Source organism: Uloborus diversus, chromosome 3, assembly GCF_026930045.1.
Source record: "Uloborus diversus isolate 005 chromosome 3, Udiv.v.3.1, whole genome shotgun sequence".
NCBI lineage: Eukaryota > Metazoa > Arthropoda > Arachnida > Araneae > Uloboridae > Uloborus > Uloborus diversus.
The window spans coordinates 162,156,333-162,180,556 of NC_072733.1; the positions used below are offsets into that span (position 1 = coordinate 162,156,333).

The 24,224-nt window shown below is 33.2% G+C and overlaps 1 protein-coding gene across 1 annotated transcript in view; it reads left to right on the forward strand.

Annotated features, from left to right (window-relative positions):
• The window catches only part of LOC129219023 (acetyl-coenzyme A synthetase, cytoplasmic-like), a 51,782-nt gene that overhangs the window by 20,295 nt on the left and 7,263 nt on the right, over positions 1 to 24,224 (forward strand). Inside the window, exons 3-8 of the mRNA XM_054853342.1 lie at positions 515 to 618; positions 3,012 to 3,084; positions 6,405 to 6,480; positions 6,561 to 6,627; positions 12,550 to 12,668; positions 22,421 to 22,613. Of these exons, the coding sequence (XP_054709317.1) occupies positions 515 to 618; positions 3,012 to 3,084; positions 6,405 to 6,480; positions 6,561 to 6,627; positions 12,550 to 12,668; positions 22,421 to 22,613 (632 nt within the window). The remainder of the gene's footprint in view (positions 1 to 514; positions 619 to 3,011; positions 3,085 to 6,404; positions 6,481 to 6,560; positions 6,628 to 12,549; positions 12,669 to 22,420; positions 22,614 to 24,224) is intronic.

Below are 24,224 nucleotides of genomic sequence, written 5' to 3' on the forward strand. Positions count from 1 at the left end.
AAGATGGAAAAACAAGAAAATGTTGTCATTATGAAATACTTAAAAAGTTGGTAACCATACAACAGTATTAACTCTATTTTGAATTTATCTTTACATTAATTAGTGCTTTCCAAATAGAATTTAGTTTCTTTTCCAAGAGTTTAACAGAAAAAGAAAAAACCACCTTGCTTCGAAAAAAATATTTATTTAGCCGCCATTTGTTACTATTGCTTCTTGAATTAAATCAAAAGAAGTGGTGTAATTTAAGAGTCTGCAAAAGACAGAAATTTAAGTATGAAAAGGAAAAAAAGTATCGATCTATTATTAATTCACGCAGAAATATCAAGTCATTGTTTTTGAAGTACTCTCTTTTTTTATTACTATTTAACGTAGACAATAATTTGAATTGATTTTTTCCCGTCATTTTAGCGACATTTGTTTCTCGACAAGAATTAATATCATCATGAAGATGAGCTCTGTTTTGAATGTCACTGTGTATTGTTTTATCAATTGTTTGTTTAATAATTTATGTTAGGGTTGAGAAAAGGAGATCGTGTAGCCATTTATATGCCAATGATCATTGAACTGGTTGTAGCTATGCTTGCATGTGCTCGTCTGGGCATCATCCATTCCATTGTTGTAAGTAAAGTACTTTTCATTGTAAAAAACAAACGAAAGTAAAGTAAACAATTAGATGAAAACATTTTACTGAACAATAAGAGGCACTTAGTGCATTAATTTATACCTTACTAAAATATACTTTGAGAAGGAATTTTTTAAAAAACTCGATCTCAAAACGGAGGCAAGAAAGTATTTTAAACATTAAAAGAAAAAAAAAAGAGCCTGTAGTGTGATGTGTATTTTTTAAGTACTTTCAACATTACATTCTTCAAAAAGCTATGAGCTGAGAAAAGGTCTATTCCGCTGTATAAATTCAGTTGTTTTCAAATAGATTACTCACTTGGACATTGAATACTTTGTCATTAAAGCTTATCCGTGAAAAATATCCCTAAGGTATGGTGGGACAAGTGCGTACTCGAATCAGCAAGGATCACATCCATAAGCAAAATTATCTAAACTTATATTCTCTGTTGGAAACTCTTGTTCAACTACCAAATTCATTTTCAGATCCTTTATTAAGGTTTCTAACAACTCTCATGTGAAAAAACACACACGCAAAAGTTTTAGAAACGGTTTTATAGCACTACTTCTCAGGATTGCACTTACTCACTTGGTAGGGAAAGTGCGTATTCAAACTTCATTTCGCCAAGCTTTTATGTAAACACAGAATCGGGCATGCGCGTTACATTAAATTAACTTCAAATTATATTTTGCTTTAGAAACTAATAGGCACAGTTTTCGCTAAAAACTATCAACTTACGCTACTCAATTTAAGCGAGAATAAACAAATGAAATAAAGAGAGAGTGAAAATTATTTATTTTAACTCGGTTTGGCCGAAAAGAATGTTATGGTTACCGATTTATAAATAATAAAAAAACTTTCAATATTCTAGCTATTTTCTTAAAACTTAGTTGGAAATTTTGCTTCCGCGCAACCTGAATATAGTTTCTGGAGAGGGGTTTAAAAAGTCCTTACATGTATATAAACTACTGTACTAGCAGGGGTGCCTCCCTAAAATCAAGGGCACCCCCCTAAGTATCGTGAAGACCCCCCTCCCAAAGCAAGAGCCCCCTAAAAATGAGAAAAATTCCCCTCAAAACACCCCGCCCCCCTAAAAATTTTAATGGCGCAGTCTCCACCATGACCCTTCGTAGGTGGGCGCCCCTGGAACTAGGATCAGCAATAATGTTAAAGCCAAGGCCTTTGGATCAAGTTTTTATCCACAAATCCATGCCACTGCCTCTTGTTGCCTTTTTTTTAATGCCAACACATTTTATGTACGATGTAAGTCGGTAGCGTTACTTGACCCTTGAACTGCAAGTATCCCATTTTCTCCTTGACCAGGACACGCCCCCCCCCCCCGACTAGAAACGTGTGACATAAAAATAACTCTTGAGCAATGGTGAAACATTATAAGTGACTACTCTTCTGTTGACCAATTTTCTCCTTTCTTTGCATAGAAATCAACATTCACTGTTTCAGTTTGAAAACATTAAGGAACCTCAAACGGAAGAAAAAATGAATTTTTTAGCATATCATAAAAACTACTGAATATTCTGCGCTCAAATTTTAGATACTCCTATAAAATTTCTTTTAGATTGTTTTCCCATAAAAATATGATATGGTTCCAGATCATCTTTTTTTTTTCAAATATTAATTTTATAACTCATAATTTTTAAATTTTTGGAATAGTAAATAACGTTTTTAGTGTTGGGTTCCATTTATACTTTTAAATTAAAAAAAAAAAAAAAAACAATATTTCCCGCTCCCAAGGTGGTTTAGATACTATAAGCAAAATATTAAAAATCTTTTTAACGTTTCGAGATGTTTTTTTCTCAATCAAATTTTGAAGCAATGGCTGGAACAAATTAAACAAAATTTTGTGCAAAAAAATAAATGATGATGCTAATCTCAAATATGTGAGAAAAAAGGGGGGTTCTCGTAAAAAATATTAAAGTGTATACTTATTTTAATGTGAAGACGACCCTTTAACAGAAATTAAGTAACGGAATTTAGAAGAGTACATTATTTCAGAAAAAATAACACCTTACATGTTTCTCTAGTGTTAATAGTCTTCGAATACGAACGTGTGTTTCGTTATTTTTCCTTTTATTGACTGTTCCAAAAGTCGCTCTTAATAGGTTCACTGGTTGTACTCTGAGTAACCATATCTCCAATCCAGTTGAGAAGATCACGTGGTTCTTTTGGTAAACCAGAAGTCAGCAGTAAAATAGAAATTCTAAAAGAGCTTGCCTTAGTGTCTCTTCCTTCAATTTTTTATTTTTTTATTCATTAACTGGGCGAATTAGCCAAATTCTGCCATGAACGATTGTAAATTTATCTTAGACGAAATGTATAATTTATTTTAATATTTTTGATTTTCAGCATCCACCCATTGTTCTCTTTTTAGTTTGGCGGTTATTCGGCTGAGTCACTTTCTGAAAGAATATTAGACGCCAAATCAACTCTTCTCATTACTGCAGGTAAAAAATTTTAATTTTGTTTTACAGTGTCATTAACAACAACGCACGCATATACGCGGTTTGTACACCGAAAACATAGGGGTTAATGGAGATGCAGGAAAGAGAAGGGGGTTAGGTAATCTGTCTCCCTAAAGCGGACCTTTTTTTTCGAGAACTGAGTTTAATATTGGATATAAACATCATTTATGAGAAATGACTTTCGCTAAAAAAATCGGGACACGGACTTAAAAATCAGGATAATGAATATACGAGTAGTTTTCTCTTTCCAATCCAACGTATTTTTTCCTACAAAAATAAATTTTCTTTCCGATGGTGTTCTTTCAGATAAGCATGAAAAAATAAGCTTGAAGTACTATTTGTCGTTTACGAGAAAATCTCTTTCTAAATTGAATAAAGAATGGTGATTATCATCGAAACCGGTGTATAAGTGATTTTTCAACTGTTTTCAGTCAGAAATAGTTCTTTTTTCCTTTTTTAAAAAGTTATTTTTCAAATTAAATATGATAGAAACAGAAAAAACATCCTGCTCAGGAAACCGACAGATACATCAGACAAAACAAGATGTTTTTCTGTTTCTACCATATTTCGTTTGCAAAATAGGTTTTTAAAAGATAAATAAAAAACTACTTCTGTCTAACAGTAGCAAAATCACAAAAGCCGGTTTCCATGGCAATCACCATTCTTTCATTGTGGAACGATATTTTCTCGTAAACGAGAAATAGTACTTCCAGTTCATTTTTTCATGCTTATCTGAAAGAACACCCTCGTAAACAAAATTTATTTTTATAGGAAAACATATGTTCTTTTTAATGGCACAAACGAAAAGAAGATGCAAGGTGACAAACTTGAGATACAGCGCATAGAAAATTGGCTTTTTTTCTTTCAAGTGAACGATTTTGATAGCCACTTTGGATGGCAAAATCTTTTAGAAAATCAATATTTACGCTCTGCAACTTTTACCCATCAAAACCATACATATTGACAATAGAATTACTAAGTATGAGCATTTGAATTATTTTTGTTCAGAATTAATGACATTCTAAAATCCAGGAAAAGGTTTCTCCACTGCGTGCCAGGACTTTGCACGCGTGCTACACAAAAGTTAATGAACTCAAACTCATAAAAATACTGGAACGTATTGACAACCAAAAGTACTTAAAATTCCTCAAATTTCAGACTTCCAGTGTGGTAAAAATTTTCCACCACCTGACCTTAAACGTGGCAAATCGTTACGATAGACAGAATTTCAAGCTTATTTTTTTTCCTTATTCGAAAGAACATCATCGAAGAAAAAACTTATTTTGATAATTAAAAAAATGTGTTCTTTCTAATGGTATAAACGAAAAGAAGGTTCGAGGTGACAAACTTGAGCTACAGCGCTTTGAAAATAGGCTATTTTTCACTTAAACGATTTTGATAGCCACTTTGGATGACAATATCTTTTGGAAAATAGATATTTAAGCTCTGCAGCTGTAACCCATTAAAAACAAGTGTTTTTACAATATAATCACGCAGTACGAACCTTTGAATAATTTTTGTTCAGATTTTATGACAACCTAAAATCCTGGAAAAAATTTCCCCACCGCGCTTTTTCACGAGTTTACACGCGTGCTATAAAAAATATAATGAGCTCAAAAAAATTCACAAAAATAAATGAGTGCATTAGCAGCCAATTGTACTTTAAGCTCCAAAAAATTCAGGGTTCCCAGGGTGATAAATTTTTCTGCAAAGCTTATCCGCAATTTTGGGTCTTTTTTGCGGGGGGGGGGAGATATTCTAGATCCTCAGGATTTGGATCACGGAAGCTGAAATTTTGCATAGGTTAGTTTCAAAGACATCTCTACATCTCTATAAAATTTCATCAAAATCGGAGATTTTCGAGTGGGGACCTAGGTCACTCGTCACGGAATGACTCTCAATAACAAAAGGAAATGACAGACTTAGCGGCAAACTTTTCATTCGTTTTACGCTGCACCAAACACTTGGCATTTGCTTACTTTTATTCTATATCTGTTTACTTTCATCAATTTACCTTCATTACCCTACTTTTGTTGACTCTTTTGCCTAATTTCGCATTAAGTTCATTTGAATAAAATTGATTCATTTCTTTTAATTTTTAGTAGCATTTTTTAGAAGTTATGCACCTTCTAATGAGCTTTCCCCTATTTCTTTTCACCATCTTTGAAGATAATTGCCCCATTAACTTTTTTCATTTTCAACAATGATGAATAGCATTGTCATACATAAGTTTTAGTGCTTTTTAGATTTATTAGTATACAGAGATTTCTTCAAATATCTGTTTGACAAGGGAGGCGTTCGAGTTTGGCATCTGAAAAGCAAAGCCGTTTTGATAGCTTGTGTAAATTTGTGACATCCGTTATAGCATCGGGATGCACGAGTGCAGTTGCAACAAGGCAATTATGTCTCTTAAAACAACGAGCAAACTCTGCAGTGTATCAATTTGTACTGAAATACCACCACATAATAAATTCCTCTAAAGGGTTATTCAGTGATAAATTTATCTTTCAGTGATATTCCTCTTCGTGTCAAACTTTGAAATCGACTCATATATGGGTATATGGCAAACAGAAAGAGAAAGTTCGTTATTCAATTGGAAAAGTAATTTTACCGATCTTAACCCGATCAATAACATCGTTTAAAAAAGGTTCAGGACTTAGTTCTCTTCAATAAAACCCTTTGCTGCATTATAGAGTGTATGGAACAATATTAGTAGCGATGAATTTGAATCGGTGGAATCCATTTCTAAAAGGATTAAAGATTTGGCTTTACCAAAAGGTGACGCAAAAAATATTGATTTTTTTTTTCACTTAATATTCTTTTTTTTTTTACTTTGTAAATTATTATCATTTTTAATTTTTGTTTATTCACTTTATGACTTTAATATTCATTTAAGTATAATGAAATGATATGAACAATTTGAAGCCTGAGAAAGGTTACACATCTTTTTAAATGAGCTTGTTACTGAAAACAGAAACTATTCTTTTTTTTTTTTTTTTTTTTTGAATTTGGGTTGTATACTAGAAACTGAACTGTACATTTTTAAATGCTGAAATTATATCCTAAACGAAAGAAAACGGTCTGGGAGGTTGTTTTTGTAATGATACAATCAAAATAAAATTTTATAGAATTTTTCACGACCGCGAAACTTAACAAGCTCAATTTCGCGAATATATGTCTATTATTAAGTAGTTGGACCAATGTTGCTTAATTATAGCTTATAGCTCGCTTTTCTATATAATTTTCAATCATTGTATGACATGTCTGATAACTTAGATACATTTCTTGCTTTCCATTGACAGATGGCGGATTTCGAGGCCAAAAACTTGTGAATCTACAGTCCATTGCAGAGAAAGCTGTTGATATATGCGGGAAAAAGTATGTTTCCAAAAGAAAAGAAAATTTATTCGATGGTTTTAAAAATAGAGATTATATTATACATGTGCTCTTTGTTGCAGCGGACATAATTTGAAGGCTGTTATTCTAGTGAAGCATCTAGGATCAACTGACCTGAAAGAAAATCAGGTAACTTTTTTTTTAATGACAGAAAAATTGTGGTCATAAAGTAGACTGTTTTAGATGAAAAGTAGTTTGAATGACTAAGTTTGTAGAAATCACGGAGTTATTGCATTTCTCTCTTAATATCCATTGCACTATACAGGGTTTTTCTGAACTCACATCAGGACAAAAAATATAATAGCAAAAATAAAGGTCCCAAACGTCTTCCGAAGGAGATAGGCGCCATTAAAGTTTAGGGTATAAAATTTCAAATGATCATAAAAAAAAAAGGAAAAATTGGTCGATTCGTTTGCGGTTTTCGCTAAATTATTCTTTTTCCAGTATTTTCTGGGAAGTAAATTTTGAAGATGTAGTTTTAAAAATGCCGATAGAGGGCGCTTTACCGCTATTTTTGAATCTCATTAGATTTTTTTTAATGCTTGGACTTAAACTTAAATTTTGAGCTTAAAATCTGAATCATTGGGTGTGATTAAGTCGTGCAAAATGAACTGTGTTCAGAAGTTGAAATAAATACACTCAGTCACAAAAAAAAAAAAAAAAAAAGAAATGGGTAGACTGGGGCACGTTTACGCGGATTTTTTTCAATGAATTTTCTAATTTTTATGTTTTAAATTAGGAAATTTTAGACATTGCGGTTTTATGAAGCAGTTAATGGAATCAAAATTGATATATTCAGTTGTTGCTCAGGTTGTGTTTTTAACCGTTAAAAAAAATATTTTTATGTGTTCTGTTAGTGTTTTGAACATAATATCGTATAATTGCTAAAATAAAACAAATTTATTACAGACTGAATAGTGTGTAAAGTTGAAGCTGAAGAGGCATGAAGACAGCACTATATGATTGTAAGCTATAAGATACGAATTTGTAACTTAATTAAAAATTAAACGATAATTTTCAAAACTAAATAGCCAGAAAATACTAAAATTGTTTGAGACCGTTTGGAGCGAAAAAAAGTGTCAGGGGCACGTTTAAGTAAGACACTGTAAGAATGATCGTAAAGGTGCTCCAAGGTTCAACGCGTTAACTTGCCCCGTCACAAAGTTTGGATTTATTTTTAACGTGCAAAAAAATTTAATAACATTTCAGTTCAGACAAATGCAGTTCTCAAAAAAGGATAAAATTCTGCTAATTTTTGTATGTTTGTTTCTTCTTATCTAAGTATTATTTATTCACAATAAGGTTCAAAACGTTCAACACAAAACTTACTCAACTTGGTAGAAAATAGATTATTCTTTCTGCTTGCTGGACCAAAGTTCGACTAATGCTCAAAAACTTGTGAGAATATTTGCGAGGGAGTAGCATCAATCTGTTATGACTGTTGGTTCTCCAGTTATAATTCGTTTTGAAAAAGGGGCACTGCGTTAATCTGCCCCATGTATCTACCCTACATTAACCATGAAGGAAACAAGTGATCTTCACGAAACTTAAAATGCATGTGGCCTATGGCAAGATAAGGAAATGATTACAAATTCAGAACAAAAGATTGTTTTATTAAGAAGTTATGACACAATTAAAGGTTACAAAACCATAAGTTGTATATCCTCCTCTAGCAGCCATACAAGACAAAACACGGCCTGGGATGGAGTGCAATACGTTATCTATGACCACTGGGACTAAATCGGAATTCATCGTTGAAGATAACAGGCCTCCTGCCTGTCACGGCCCAGGTAATCAAGTGCAGCGAAAATACAATCCATCGCAAAAATCCGGTTCGAGATACTAGCGTCTTTCAGTGTACTCCGGATTGTTTTTCTTGATACCATCAATTTCTTGGAAGTGTTAAACAGCATGGAACTAATGTTAGTGACCTTGTTGATACGGTAGCTGCTTCTCTGAAACCTACTGTACGTCCCTTTAAAAAGTCAAACAATTCGTTATACCTGTTAAAAGCCCTCGTCACGATAGCGTCCTTACAACTCGACAGTTTCGTTTGAAGTGCCCTTTGACACAAGTTTTTACACTTTCAATCGTACCTATCTGTGCATCTTGTATGCGCTTAGCGCGCTTACCCTTTCGTCTCTGACGACGAAATTTAAATAATCTCTTACCAAACTACATTCCTGCCGAGTTTGTTGGTTGCAGCTCAATTTATTCTTGATGCATACATTTTTTTCTGACCAAGTGTATTTCAACCAGTGAAGACAGTACAGTTTTCGCTACTTAACCACTCCCAAGAATTCAGATTTTAAGCTCAAAAGTTAAGTTATAGTCGAAACATTAGAAAACATTTAATGATATCCAAAAATAGTCGTAAAAATAGTTGTTCGTGACTCTAAAGTCTAAAGTGCCCGCTATCGGCATTTTTTGAACTAATTTTCAAAATTTATCTTCAAGAAAATACTGATAAAAAGAATAATTTTAGTGAAAACCGCAAACGAATCGACCAATTTTTCCGTTTTTTATGATCATTTGAAATTTTGGACCCTAAACTTTAATGGCGGCTATCGCCTTCGAAAGACGTTTGGGACCCTTATTTTTGACTTTATATTGTTTCTCCTAATGTGTACTATCCCCCCTTGAAGTTTTGCCCCCCCCCCCCCCCCCCCCCAAGAGTTCAGAAACACCTTGTATAGAGTCACCTAGGGTGATTCCTGGATAAAAACTTTCCTGTGTAGTTTTACGTTAAGAAAGCTCTGGAAGAAAATGGAAAGAAAAAAATAAATATAAATAAAATCTAAAAGATGCGATTAGTTACTTTATTTATTAATCATGAGTTTAAATGAGAGTTAAGTAAAACTTACTACTTTGACAGTAAGGTATCTTTGCAACATTTATCAAGGCCTATTTTTGTTTTAGGCTATTTGACTTCAAATTATTTACTGTTTTTTTTTTTTAACATTTAAAATTCAATGTTGCCAAATGGCTTTTTTAAACCGTAAGTCATTCATACTTAAACTATGACTTTTTCATCATTTTCCCCATGATCTAAACCAGAATCAAAAGCCAAGGTTTTTTTATTCTCAAATTTCGAAATGTATTCTATACATATAATAAAATAAGATGTTTGTGTGTGTTTGTGTGTGGCGCGCTTCCCAGGAAAACGGTAAGGCCTAGAAAGATGAAATTTGGTATACAGGTACAGTTTCTGCCGAAGATGTGCACCTCGGGTTTCGATTTTTGATATTTTAATTAGAAAAAAAGTTATTTAATGTTTTATGTGTTTTTTTGCGCTTTTTAGTACTTTTTACCTCACAGACCCCGAACCAATCGCGCCACACAAATATTTTTTGTACTATAGTGTTGAAAATTTAATTTTAAATATACGATGAATGAAAAAATTTTGAAGATAGAGCAATTTATGTATTTTTTATGAATTTTTGAAAAAACCTTCAATTTGCATTTTTTCCTGGGTTTTATATTTTTCTAATATCATAATGCGAGAAGTATGACAGCCTCATTTCTAAAATTTAAGTTGGTAATAGTAAAAAGATTTCGCCCTCTTCAGAAGAAAAAAGTTCTTAAAAATACGCAATAGTTTTTTTTTTACAATTTTTTTAATGCTGAACACATCATGTCTTTCTACGCATCGGTCGAAAAAAGCGTTCTTCAATCTTTTATGCCTCTGACGTCACTACTTGGATTTCGATTCGATATTTACGACGGAATCTTAATCGGAAACAATGTTAATTTTTTTTTTTTTTTTACTATATAGCTTACTTCTACATTTTATGACGTGATGACCACGTGTTTTTCCGGCAGTGCTTTTTTTTCCCTTCCTTTTTTTTGTTTAATTTAAGGATTGCATTCATTTCTTTTTCGAATTCCACCCCCTCCCCCCAAGCTGAACCTTTTGCTGTATCTATATTACGTTACATTTCATAGATGAGCGCATTTAATTCAATAAAAACAGCGAGATTTTTTTTTCTTCGTCACTTACTTTACTTCGTAACTTTTTGCACACTACGGGACATTTTGGAGATAACTTTTTTTTTTTGCTCTATTTAAATAAAAAAAGCGGTTTTTTGAGTGATCTTTGTTTTTATTAGGAAATGGGCGGGGAAGTTAAAATAAATAGAGATGGATAAGAAAACTTAGAGATAGATCGTAAAGGTAGATAGCCGCCGAAGGCGGCATTAGGTAGATACAGAGATTGAGATTTAGTGGACAAAAAATGTTTTTTTCGAATTAATACTTATATAAATAAAAAAAGATTGTTAATTTCTGTCAGAGATAGATATGCATAGATCGTATTGATAGATAAACATGCCCGAAAGAGACATGCCCGTAAAAACCAGAGAAAAGAAAGAGACATGCCCGTCATTTAAGGATCTTCAACGAGGTGTCAATGCTCCCCCCCCCCTCACACACACACACACACACCATGACTTCGAAAAAACAATGCTTTCACATAAAAGTGGAAGTGCTTTTTGTTATTTTTCGACAAATATTTCCATGAAGAGTACGCCGTTTGTGTCTCCCCTCCCCCTCCTTTAATAATATTCCAAACGACGGAACTGGAGATAGATCTAGAAAATATTTTATTCAAACTACTAATGATGTAGATAGATATAGATTGATTGATACCGCCACGAAGTTTATTTAAGCAGCCGCCGAAGGCAGACCGCAACATTGGCGTAAAAAGGCGAATGATAATATTGATAATATAGAGAAAAACATTGATTAATACCGTCGCTAAATTGTCCAAGCAGCCGCCGAAGGCGCCAACCCTGGCGCAAAAAGGCGGACCAGCTGGTCGCCGCAGGCGGCTAGTTGTTAATAAATAAAGTCAAGAAGTTACATTCAATGAAATCTAATGAATCGTGCTTTAAATGTTTTGGTATTTCTTTTCTTTTTTTGCACCTCCATTCGATGAAACTTCCTCTGCTGAGGATTTCCAGATTCGTCACGCAGTGTATTTCATTTTCAAAAATTCTGCTAGTGTATTACTTGTTTACTGGGCTGTATTTGGTCATATTTAAGCTACTTTCCCCCCATTTTTTATAGTTCATTCACACACATTTTTTTTGGTAGACTCATTTTTATTTTCACTTCAAACTTTGAATATCTTAACCCTGAATCTGATTTTGAACATATTTGCAATTGGAAGTATACATCTAGGGCAAACGGTTGCGAAAATACAGGTCTTGCAAGTTAAAACGGAACACCCTGTATACAGGGTGTTATGTAGAGTAGACCCCTGTATGCAGAGTAGATGTTAAAAGTTCGAATTAGAAATAAAAATGAGTCAAAAAATACAAAATTTAACTTTTTATAAGAGCCCCAGGTCCCCTAACTTATGTTTAGGGAAGCAATCTCCATTGAAAAATAATTCCAACACAAAAAGTTTGAAATTACTACGACCAATATTCACCGAGATATGAAACGCAGCGTTTTGTGATTAATACCACTTTTCAATCGCAGTCATAACACTTTTTGGGGGAAAATATAGCTGTTAACAAGTGTTTAAATTATGTTTGCATAGAGTGTGGTTTTTCAAATTGTTCGAGGTTTTGTAGTATATTTTTGCGTATCACGGCATAATATTTGCATTTATTTTTGAATAGCAATGACAAAATATAAATACCTTGTTTTTCTTACTTTGACAACCTGTTATTCTTCTGAAAGGGCGCTAAGTTCCAATCTCATCTTCTGTATGGTCCCATAAAACTTTGAACAGGAATATCTCGTTGAGTTTTAGTCGTACTAAACTCAATTTTTTTGAGTCAGTAATAGCTTTCCATGGAGATTATTTCTCTAAATATTAGTTAGGGGACCTAGGGTCCGTATAAAAAGTTAAATTTTGTATTTTTTGATTTATTTTTATTTTTGATTCAATCTTTCAATATCTTAAATCTACATCGGATTTTGAACGTTTTTGCAATTGGAAGTATACATCTAGGACTAACGGTTCCAAAAATACAGGTCTTGCAGGTTAAAACGGAACACCCTGTATGTATGTATGTATGTATATATGTATTATTTTTTTAGGATAAATGGAGTAATAGTGGAATAGTATCTATGTGGCACACTGAAATGACAGATGTCTCTAACAAATGTGAACCAGAGTGGATGGATGCAGAAGACCCTTTATTCATTTTATATACAAGGTAACTATGATACTATTAAATGTTTCCACATATTCCTTAAGATCATCATTAAGATCCCTCAGAAATTCGTTAGAATTTTGTACCGTAAAAACATTTTTGTTATATTTCTAAATGTCTCGATTTTATCGTTTTTTATTTAACTTTATACTCTGGACTCATGATTAAAATAGAGATTAACAGCCCCTTGGGAAGAAGACGGACTTATTTCCGATCTTCATCTAAATACTTAAGCCAGGGCTGTCCAACTGCAAAGAGCCCACGGGCCAGAATTTCGGTCATTGATCACCTGGCGGGCCGCAGTTTGAAAAAGTAGAACAATAACCTCTTACCTCTTATACAACGACAATTAATAGTTAAATTAATAATTATAAAACAATGAAATAGAAGGATTATCAAGCAAGTTGCAACCTTATCCGAGAACCTAACATTCTCGCAACCAGTCAGATCAATATCATCAATGGAAAATAACGGAGAGTTGTCGACAGCAAACTCTCAATTTCTTTTTCGAAATCAACAAAGGCCGTACAGTCAGTGAGGAGGGACTTGATTTTTAACCAATTGCAGACAGGTTTTGCTTATCTGAAATGTTTCTCTCTTTCCTCCCTGTCTTCCCCCGCTAACGCGAGGCAATACTATTTTTAGGAATTCGTTTTAACACCAGCGTGCAGGGTAGGACTGCTTGACCTTGACCTGTAGATGTCCTGTACCTTTTTCTCCCAATAAAATGGAAGGAGTTAAGGAGCGATCACATAGAAATTTCGGGGACCCCGGCTTCACCAAGAATGGTAGTTTTGGATGCTTCTTGATGGTGTATTCCCAACTGCAACTAATATGGTAAACCTCCCCCAAATATGACAAACCTATAGCTATTGTGTTGATCCTCGGAAAGACCACCTGTCGAGTAAACCTTTGCGTTCAAAATTCGAAAAGCAAGACCAAGTGTCCTCCATTAATGACCACCGTCGTAGGAAAATTTTTTGTTTTACGTCAAGTAAGTGATAAAAGCCATTTGATGGAACGAACTCACAGACTTGTACTTAGAACTGAACAAACCACCTCCGCTTCCAGTTTTATCACCCATCAGTGAGTTTACGCGCATGTTATAATAAGCAACAATGTTAGGTTAAATACGATTTTTGAGTTGCATTCTACGTTTAATGCTTGGTTTCTTTTTAGACAATTGCAGAAATTTTAGTAATACATTCCTCTTCAATAGTTATTTTTATTCAAAACTTAAATTTCAGGAAGAGTATGACACAATACAAAACTGTTTGCAAAAGTACGCACACTTTTTATAGCTGCGCGAAATAAGAACATTTAATATTTACTTTCGTCCGTAGAGTTAAATATTAATTCAAAAAGTGAAACAAATTTCGTACAATGAAATATTTCAAACATTAGTTATTGATACATCTTTTGTTTTTCAAAGAAATATATTAAAGCAATAAACAAATTCAAGCGCTAATTGTCCGCTTTTGAGTTCTTCTAAATTGCTGCGCATGGTTTGTTGAAAGATTGAAATTGCAATTTTTAATAAAACTTTTTAAAAATCAAATGTTAATATGATTTAGAAGCAACAAGATAACTATGCGCTTCTCTTACAAAAATGGAGCTAATTTAAAAATTACTTTAAAGGATACGTATTTTTTTTTTTTTTTTTCAAGTTATAGTAATAATAGTGTCTTGTGTGAGATTCATTTTAACTAAGCATTAAGTTAACGCCCTTTAGCCAGGGCTGTGACAGAACTACATGCGATATACCCATGGGTGCCCACCTTCTGTAAGAGCAAGGGCGCAAGGCGCAACCCCCCCTCACCCTAAAAAGGACAAAATTACTCCTTGAAACAACTCCCCTCTAAAAATTTTAATGGCGCAGTCTGCGTCCTGACGCCCCTTAGGGTGGGCCCCCCTGATATACCGACAGCCCAGTTATCCCATCTAAAGACTGCAGTTTTGTCCTTATGATGAACTCATCAGTCTGGAATAGGGAATAACCGAGCTGATGGCAGATGACATACTGAGTATGCAACATATACACCTTTCCCCTCACTCCAGACGAAAAATTCAAAATTACTCGCTTGCTTTGATAATGTTTAAAGTAAACCAATATCACTGTGACGCGCACAGCGCCTAGACCGTTCGGCCGATTTTCATGAAATTTGGCACAGAATTAGTTTGTAGCATGGGGGTGTTCACCTCGAAGCGATTTTTCGAAAGGTCGATTTTGTTCTTTTTCTATTCCAACTTTAAGAACATTTTCCGGAGCAAAATTATCATAAGATGGACGAGTAAATTACCAAGTTATCACAACGTGGAACCGTAACAATTGGCGAGAAATTCACCACACATTATTTGTACATATACAGGTGAACCAAAATACCTTTTAATTTTCTACTACGGGCAAAGCCGTGCGGGTGCCACTAGTTTATAAATAAAACTAAAAATTTTTTTAAAGTAGCGTAATGAAGCTAAAATTACAACAAATAAAAATAAAAAATAGGGTGACAAGCACAAAGATTAATTTATTTGCTTCTTGTCTTGCAATAGTAAAATTAAGAGTTTTATCAATTGAATTAATTTTAAAAAAGAGGGAAGATAAATGTAAGTATCAGTATACTTATAAAAAAGAAGACAAAGCATAGTATATGCTTTTAAAACCTGAAAAGTCAAATGCAAACAATTTGTTTGTTGTAGTTCTTAAAGTTCCGCTCAACTTAACTGGATATAAGCAACTTACCACATTCATTCTCATTTACTACACTTTTATCAATTTTTCAGGAAAAATAGATTGGTTAAGCATATTTCCTTTCGCTTTAGAGAACTTATTTCAAACTCTAGAAATCCAACTTGGCATTCTATCCGCTTATGGGTCTACATCATGGGCAACTCACTTTTTTGTTGTAAAAAAATCTAACTATAGCAAAATCATTTTTTTCATTTAAACAAGGATTTGTCACCGATTTCGACTTTTTCAAGCTCATTTGGCTGATCAGAACAAAATTCATCAGGGGTCAATCCATGTGAAATCATACAGGCCATGTTGCTCACTATTTTTGATTTAAAAAAATTTTTTGCCTGTTAATTAACTATTATATTGAGAGTCTGAAACGGTGGTTTAAAAAATTTTAAACCTTCAGAATTTTTTTTGGCAGTCACTTTTTGGTAGCTGCGGACTCGACTTTTCAAGAAAATAGTACTTTACAAAAACTCTTAGAATTTTTTTATTTATGAATGTATCAAAATAATTTAAAAACCATTAGAATGAGCAGAAAGTGACCTAAAATTCTATAGTAGTTATTCTTTTGAAAAGTTTTAACAAATGTGTGTAACATTGCCTTAAAAATAAGATTTTTCGTGTGAAATTTTACGTTTTTAGCCTAAAAATATTAGTAGAAGGAAGTAAGACTCACTCTTACTTTTTTCTCCTTGAATAGATATTTTATAAAACTATTCTCATAAGCAGTATGAAACGTCTGAAGCAAGTCAATATTTTTATATAGTTAGTCAAACTTGCCATCTTTGAGAAAAATGCTAAATTTAAGATTCAATATCTGAAAAGGGACTGAACGAAAATCTATGAAAATTAAACTGTACACCTTTCATATAGTAGTAAATATGTGGCAAAAATTTTATATTTGATCCCTTAATAGTTTTAGAAATATGGAGCCTCAAAGTTGTCTTAAAAATTACATTTGTTTTCACGCCAAGAAATCATTATAATGCAAAATGTATTCTACTCATTATATCAGTTGCTGTTTTGTAATAGAAACTATCCTTTTACACTTAATGTATGATATTTAAATTCACTTATTTACAAATTTTACTCTGCATTAATATCAATAAAAATTTTCTTTTAAATTTTTCATAGCCTTATTGTGGCCATTTTTTTTCCAACAAGCTGTAATTTCCGCATGATTAAATATACAAAACATTAGACAGTCCGGCATTTAACACGCTGTCACCGATACTGTCAGTGTTTAATTAGTATTAAATTAACTGTCATCATCATTATTATTTTTTATGTTTTCTTCTTCAGTTTTTTGAACAAATAATTTTGTGGCACTTTTGTGACAGAGTGATTTACATGGAGTTAAATCAACAGGCAGATTTGTTTTCTTAGACAATGGTTGCAAATTAACTATCTATTTCAATGGATATTCTAAGTTTAAGCAACTTCTGATCCCCTTCTGACAATTCAGTAACTTCCTTAGTCACTCTTTGGTAATCTTTTATATGACTTTGCTCACCATTGAGAACACCCACATAAAAGTTCATATTGGACAATCACAATGTAAAACATAACTAAACTGAAATTAACACATAAATGAATCTTTTAGAAAAATATCTAATGAGTTTTCTTAGTAAAAAGCAAATGAGCTTGTGATAAATGTATTTGCTTGTGATAAATGTATAATCAGAGTCTGAAGACGTATTTTTTGTAATCTTGTTGTTCATTAGTCATGTTCTCAAAATGTTTATTCGTTATTCCTTCATAAATTGTAACTGTCATTATTGCACATTCCATTTTATAAGTTTAAGAACACGTTTTTCGTTCTGCCCTGTTTTGATAGCAATGAGTTAGAAATCTTGCTCATTCCATACATTATTTTGCTTCCATTAAGAGAGCTCAGTTCACGTAGTTTACCTTCTTTACTAAAAATTAAGGTTTTATGCGTACATTAATGAGAATTATTTTAGTTTTGTGTTACATTGTGATCTTCAATATAAATTCTAGTGCGATAGACAAGATTATCAAAGAGTATGTTTATGGAAATGAGAAGTATGCATTTGTACCCTGCTCATTAAACGTAATCAATATAGAACATAAATATTTGTTTCATTCTTCTAAAAAAATTAGATTTACAAGTTTTGACATGTTTTATGCACTGTCTTACTATCAGAACACAGGAATTTGTTTGAAAATTTGTTCTCATGTACGTAGTAGTTGGTACTTGTAAAATATATAATGAGATATTGGAATTATTTGTTTCTGTGAGGGGAAAGTAAATTTAAATATGATACATTATGTATAAAAAGGTTAGTTTATGTCACAAAACAGCAACATATAATGAGTAAAATACATTTTGCATTATGATGATTTCTTGGCGTGAAAACAAATGTGATTTTTAAGGCAACTTTGAGGCTCCATATTTCTAAAACTATTAAGGGATCAAATATAAATTTTTCGCCACATATTTACTACTATATGAAAGGTGTACAGTTAAATTTTCATAGATCTTCATTCAGTCCCTTTTCGGATATTGAATCTTAAATTTAGCATTTTTTCTCGAAGATGGCAAGTTTGACTAACTATATAAAAAATTGACTTGCTTCAGACGTTTCATACTGCTTCTGAGTATAGTGCTATAAAATATCTATTCAAAGGGAAAAAGTAAGATTGAGTATTACTTCCTTCTACTAATATTTTTATGCTAAAAATGTAAAATTTTACACGGAAAATCTTATTTTTAAGCCAATGTTACCCAAATTTGTTAAAACTTGCCAGAAAAATAACTAATATAGAAATTTAGGCTATTTTCTGCTCTATCTAAATGTTTTTAAATAATTTTGATATGTTCATAAATAAAAAAAATTATAAGAGTTTTAGTAAAGTACTATTTTCATGAAAAGTCGACTTCGCAGATACTAAAAAGTGGTTGCCAAAAAAAAAAAAAAAAAATTCTGAAGGTTTAAAAATTTTTAAACCACTGTTTCAGACTCACAACATAACAGTTAAATAACAGGCAAAAAACTTAAAAATAGTGAGCAACATTTTTTTTCTTTTCCTGTATGATTTCACATGGATTGACCCTCAGTAGAGTTAGTTTATGTTTAGATGTTTGAGGTGTTATGTGGGTTACACGTACGAACTGATATTTTAATTCTGAAGCATATTTACTGCAGTGATTATTTAAATATTTCACGCATACTATGATAAATTTTATTATTTGAACATGGTTTTACCAGTTATTACGAACCAGAGGAACTTACTTTAAGAAAGGAGTTATTTTTTTTTCCGCACTCTTAATGAAAATCATTAAAAAATAAAAAGGTAGTTTTCTGAAAATTACTCAGAACTACTAAAATAACACTTTCTGGAATAAAATTTTTTCAATATAACTGTACCATGTGATTTCATTATAAGATTTGTAGGACCATAGGTGCTATTTGTTGGTCATAAAATTTAAAAAAAAAATATCAATAGTATTAAAATAATTGAGACCGGTCCAACATGCCCCGCGGTCCAACGTACCCCCTCCTCCTATATTTTAAACCATGTTTTTCAGACACTGAAGTAATTTCAAGACGCTTGTATGCATTTTATGCTTTGTTATGTGGTTATTCTTCATTATCTTAGTAATACGAGACCCTCGAAAGTATAACTCTTGCCTATAACAAAATAACAAAGCAAAGATTGTCTAAAAACAGCGTTTTAAAAGCTAACTTCAATGAATGTGTCTCCCGTCTCTTCTGCTAGCCAAAATCGTTAAAAATCGGTGTAAACTTTGTTTTTAGCTCTTGAATTTCGAAAAGTTTCCGGGAAAAGCTCCGAGAACTCCCTCCTATCTAACATGATTGAAAGTCATCAAGAATTACGTTTTTGGAGCTTCAATTCGAAACATTCCCGGTCCTCTAAAAGTTACTCATGAATCATGATGCCTACGTTCGCAATTTTAAAAGTTCAATTTTGAAAAAAAATTTGGGAGTTGACACCCGAATCTCTTCAACCCCTACCATTACCAAAAAAAAAAGTGAAGAATGCGTTTTTAAGTCTACAAATTAGAAAAACTTCCTGGGATGGACCCTGTAATCTCTCATCTACTTAACATCACCAAAGATTGTCTAAAACTATTTTTAGAGCCACCGTTTTAAAGAATTTAAAGGGGGACCCCCAAATCTCTTCTCTCCTACTATTACCAAAGATAATAAAAATGCATTTTTAGGACTACATGTTTGGTTTGTGACTATGAACATATAGATAGTGTTGGAAGTTTTTTTATTTTTTCCTTTAACGTAATTCTGGCTTTGCACTGTGGGGCCGTACACATCCTTGCACACATCCTCGTTTTGATGAAATAAAACTTATATTCATGTTTAAGTAACGTGCTTGCAATAAATAGCAAGGAAAAAATGAGGAATGCGAAGAAAAATGGTGAACTGAAAAAAAGACCGCAGAAAACACGTGTCTTAAAAGGAAAATGAAAAATTCCTTTTCTACCTTATCTTGCAAATAAAGTTCTCTCCCTTAGTTTTGGTTGACAGTAATCCCCTCTGAGGGCGTAGCTCACTCATCAAGTTTCCGCTCGACTGGAGGGGCGAGCGAATTATGGGCGACAGCCTTAAAGCCAAAGCAACCCTATATTAGTTACATGGATTCGAGTTAAGTCGCCAGATCTCGCCAACTTTTTTCCACAAGGAAAGAAAGATGTCGAAAAAAGAAATATGCTGAATAATAGTTTGGCGGGCCGCACAATTTGTTGGCGAGCAGCCAGTTGGACAGCCTTGACTTAAGCTAAGCATAATGGGGCGGCCTTAACTCCTTGGGAGTGGTAGACCTTACGAGGAGTCTAGCTTCGTCCAGCGCCAGCTCCTCGCCACGATGAGACAGTAAGCAGGACATGAAGGGAACATCTTTAGAACGGAGTGAATTAAGATAAATGCAAAAATAAAACTTGTTCATATTCTAAAAAAGAAAAAAAAAAAGGTCTCACTAGAATAAGGTATGCTGTAGGCTTGATCCCAGAACTCTTTATACCAAACTCAGGAAGATGGTTAAATCTTTAAATAATCAGATAATCACCAGGCACCATCTGTGGTTTGGAATATCATCAAGCATTCAAGTGAATAAATTGCAAGTGACGAAAAAACAGACATTCTGGTCTCATATTACCAAAATATGAGCCGACCTTCAATAAGGAAAATAAATTATTTTCAAAACAGGCCAGAGAAGACATTCATAAGTGTCGCAAGCTGTGTTATACTCAGCGGCGCGGCGCAGCAGTTCATAGGGGTTAAGGCCTACTAGGTTTATCTCAATATACGAGATCCGGTTCTCTGGGGTGCAAGGCCGATGTTCTGGTTAGGAGGTCAACCGAACGCGGAACCTCCAGGGTTTAGTTCCCAAGCATTTTTAAAAATTGGAAAGTAATTTGTGGCTGCTTCCCGATCATTAAAAGCAGTAAGATACGTGTCTTTCTGAAACCAATCCCGCTTGGAAAAGTTTAAATACTGCTTTTTCCTTGATTTGGACGGAAGAAATGAATGTGTTGGCGTAAAACCCTTCCCGTAGCTGCGCCACTGTGGCCAATAACTACATGATCTCATGGTCAGGAACTTTAATAAGGTGGTTATATACTAGGCAACTGATATTTGTATATTTGTGTTGACATCATTCGGAATACACATATAAATATGTTTAGAGAGAATATGAGTTCAGAAATACATTAATATATTATCATAAAGGACTAAAGGGCTAAGTCCCTTGCTTGCTTCGCTCGCCAATCCCACTTCAGGGAAGTTTTCGTTCTTAAGTTTAGAGTGCTTTCTATAATACTACAGCTGTCTGCAGATAAGCACCCCATTCTGTTTTCTTGTAAATCAACAATTTTCTGAACTTAAGTATTGACTAAAAAATTAAATTCTTCAAATTTAAACAAAATTTAAAAATAATAGTTGATTTAATTTTTTACACCAGCCTACCCACACGTTGCGTGCAAATAATAATGTTGATCAGAAAAAAATGATTTTGTTGTTGTGGTCTGACGATGAAGATACGGAGTGCCATTCCCTCGAGAGGGTGGACTTCTTTATTAAGATATAAGCCAACAGAAGAAAGATTTAAAGCGCCAAGAGAGCAAATAATACCAAGGGCTCCAGTGGGAATCGAACCCACAACCTTGGGGGGGGGGGGGGGTATTCGAAGTGAAACTTCAACTTCAAAGCCACGGAGGCCCCAGAAAAAGCTGATGATTGCGAAATTTAAATTTAGACTAAAGTAATTATTAATCACTTTATTTGGAATTTGAAGACAAAAATAAGTGTAAAAATTTGCGAAATTAAAATGTATAGTATTCGTAATGGATTTATTTTTTCTCTTGTCTTCAAAGAACTAGTGATAGTGGCCAAGATATGTTTTTCAGTCGCCTAAGATTTGTCAGACCCTGTCCTTAATAAATTATTTGGAGCTTCATCATCATTATTAGTATTATTATTATTATTATTTTTCAGAATTAATTTCAGTTACAAAATAACTCTCTAGCGACAAAACTAGAAATCTCATTAGAGTGCTGCAACTCAATAAAATTCACAAACGGTCCACGGTTTCAGAAATGCTCTTGCAATAAAACCATAAAGTATTAATGGATAATATCTGTACCTCAGAGACTGACTAGCGTAAATCCAAAAACGGCAGTTTTCGGCCTATTACCGCTTTATATATAGAAGCTTATCCGCATCGAGTCAGCACAACGTAATTCTATGAAAGAAATTCTTTTATAATTATTTACCAGTATAAAAGAAAGCGAGTCCTATCCTTTGTATGCACCAGACAAAAGTTTTTTCGCTCTCCTGCAAAGTAGCAATACTATAACTTACGTCAATCTGGCTCTGAGGAACAGATATAATTCTACTTCTAGGATGTACCGGGGGGGGGGGGGGGGTACACTCCCTAACATGCTTCTACTAATTCAAATTATAAAGTTGAATGTTACGTAAATCTCCGTGTTATTTCACATGAATGTTTTAATTTTCAGTGGATCTACTGGGAAACCGAAAGGAATTTTGCATACAACTGCAGGTTACATGATTTATGCATACACAACTTTTAAGTATGTGTTTGATTATCAGCCCAAGGATATTTATTTCTGCACAGCTGATATTGGATGGATAACAGGACACACTTATGTGACTTATGGACCAATGCTAAATGCTGCAACTTCTGTTATAGTAAGTATGCTGTTTTAAGCAGCATTTAAAATCAAGTGATTTATCAAATTTGAATACTTTTTTTAATAGCGCGTATGTCAACGTCGTTTGCAACTTTATTTACTCCCTTTTAACAAAAACTGGTTCATTTATACTATGACGAAATTATGAAAGTGAAATGATATTCTCCTTTTGATACTTGTAAGGTCGAGTCGATTCAGCCCGAATAAACATACAAATAAACAACACACTACGATTACAACCAATCAAATTATCCGAATAGAGGCTTATCTTAATTTATACTGTTTAAATTCATTAGACACGAAAGTAAAATCTAGAAGTTTAGGTACATTAAAATCCATTTTTGTAACTAAAAATAAAAGATATTTGTTGAGATGGGTTTTTAGTTCCATTGTTTTAAATTAAGATTAGCTGAATTCTCTTTCTCCTCCCCCTATATCGCTTTCACGACCTATATTTAGCGTGAAAAAATAACCGACTTAGAAAATAAATTTTATTTTTTTAGTTAAATGTTGGCAATTTGGTTTTTCTCTCTGAATTTAAATGGAACTCTGTACCTTCGGTAAATAATACAATCAAAATATTACTATTGGGTGCTAGTGCAAGGTTTATTCCAAAAAAATTCGCATTTTAATTAATTTTTAGATGATCTAATTGTGTAATGTGTATTTGAATTAAATTATTTTTCCTTCGCAGGGAAAGAGATTTTTTATTTTTTTCCTCCTAATTTTTTTAATGCATGTTTCATTTAACTTCTTTTTCCCTCCGGAGGGAGCGCAAGGGAGGGGGGGGGGGGTGTCATTTTGCTCTGGTTTTAATACGCATATTAATTTAATTATTTTTCTTCGAGAAAAGAAAGGGATTTCCTTTTTTTCTGCATACTGGCTGCATTGCCCGTCTTCGCACGGTCTACCACACGAAAATAAAAGTTTTGTCAAGAGACGCATGTTCAACAATTCGGCTTCAATTAGAAAAAAAGACACTACAAATTTTCCCGTCAAAATAATCATTCTCAAAGAAAGAAAACGGCAAATCAAAAGTTCCCGAAGAAATTAAACGCAACCCTCCATAAATACAACTGAAATCCAAAAGAAAAAAGAAAGAAGATAAATCGCCAAATAATAATCAAAAAGGAAAATTTTTATCTCAAAACAGAAACAAAATTTTATTTCGTCACAGTTGAGAGAAAAAAAAGGGCAACCTTTTGAACGTAATTTAAAATGAGATCGCGCAACGATAATTTTCCGATTTAAAATTTCTGTTCCAGCAGGCTTAGCAGTGCTTTTTAATTTTTTCCCGGTGATTTTACAGCCTTTTTTTTTTTTTTTTTGAAATTCGAAGGAAATGAAGGAACTTTATGGGTGCTTTTTGCGGGCTTTCGAATGGGACCTGAATCAAAGAAATCGGATAATTATTTCTTGTAGAAAGAGCCATTTAATGCCATTTTCGGGCTTTAAAATTAGAATTTGAACGTTCGCTTCATTTTTGGCGTTCTAAAACCCCCCTACATTCCTTCTCAGGTGCCCACATACCTTCTTGCCAAATTTGGTCGAGATCCGACAAAAACTGAATTTGTATAGGGAACACACACACATTTTCTGTTTTATTTAT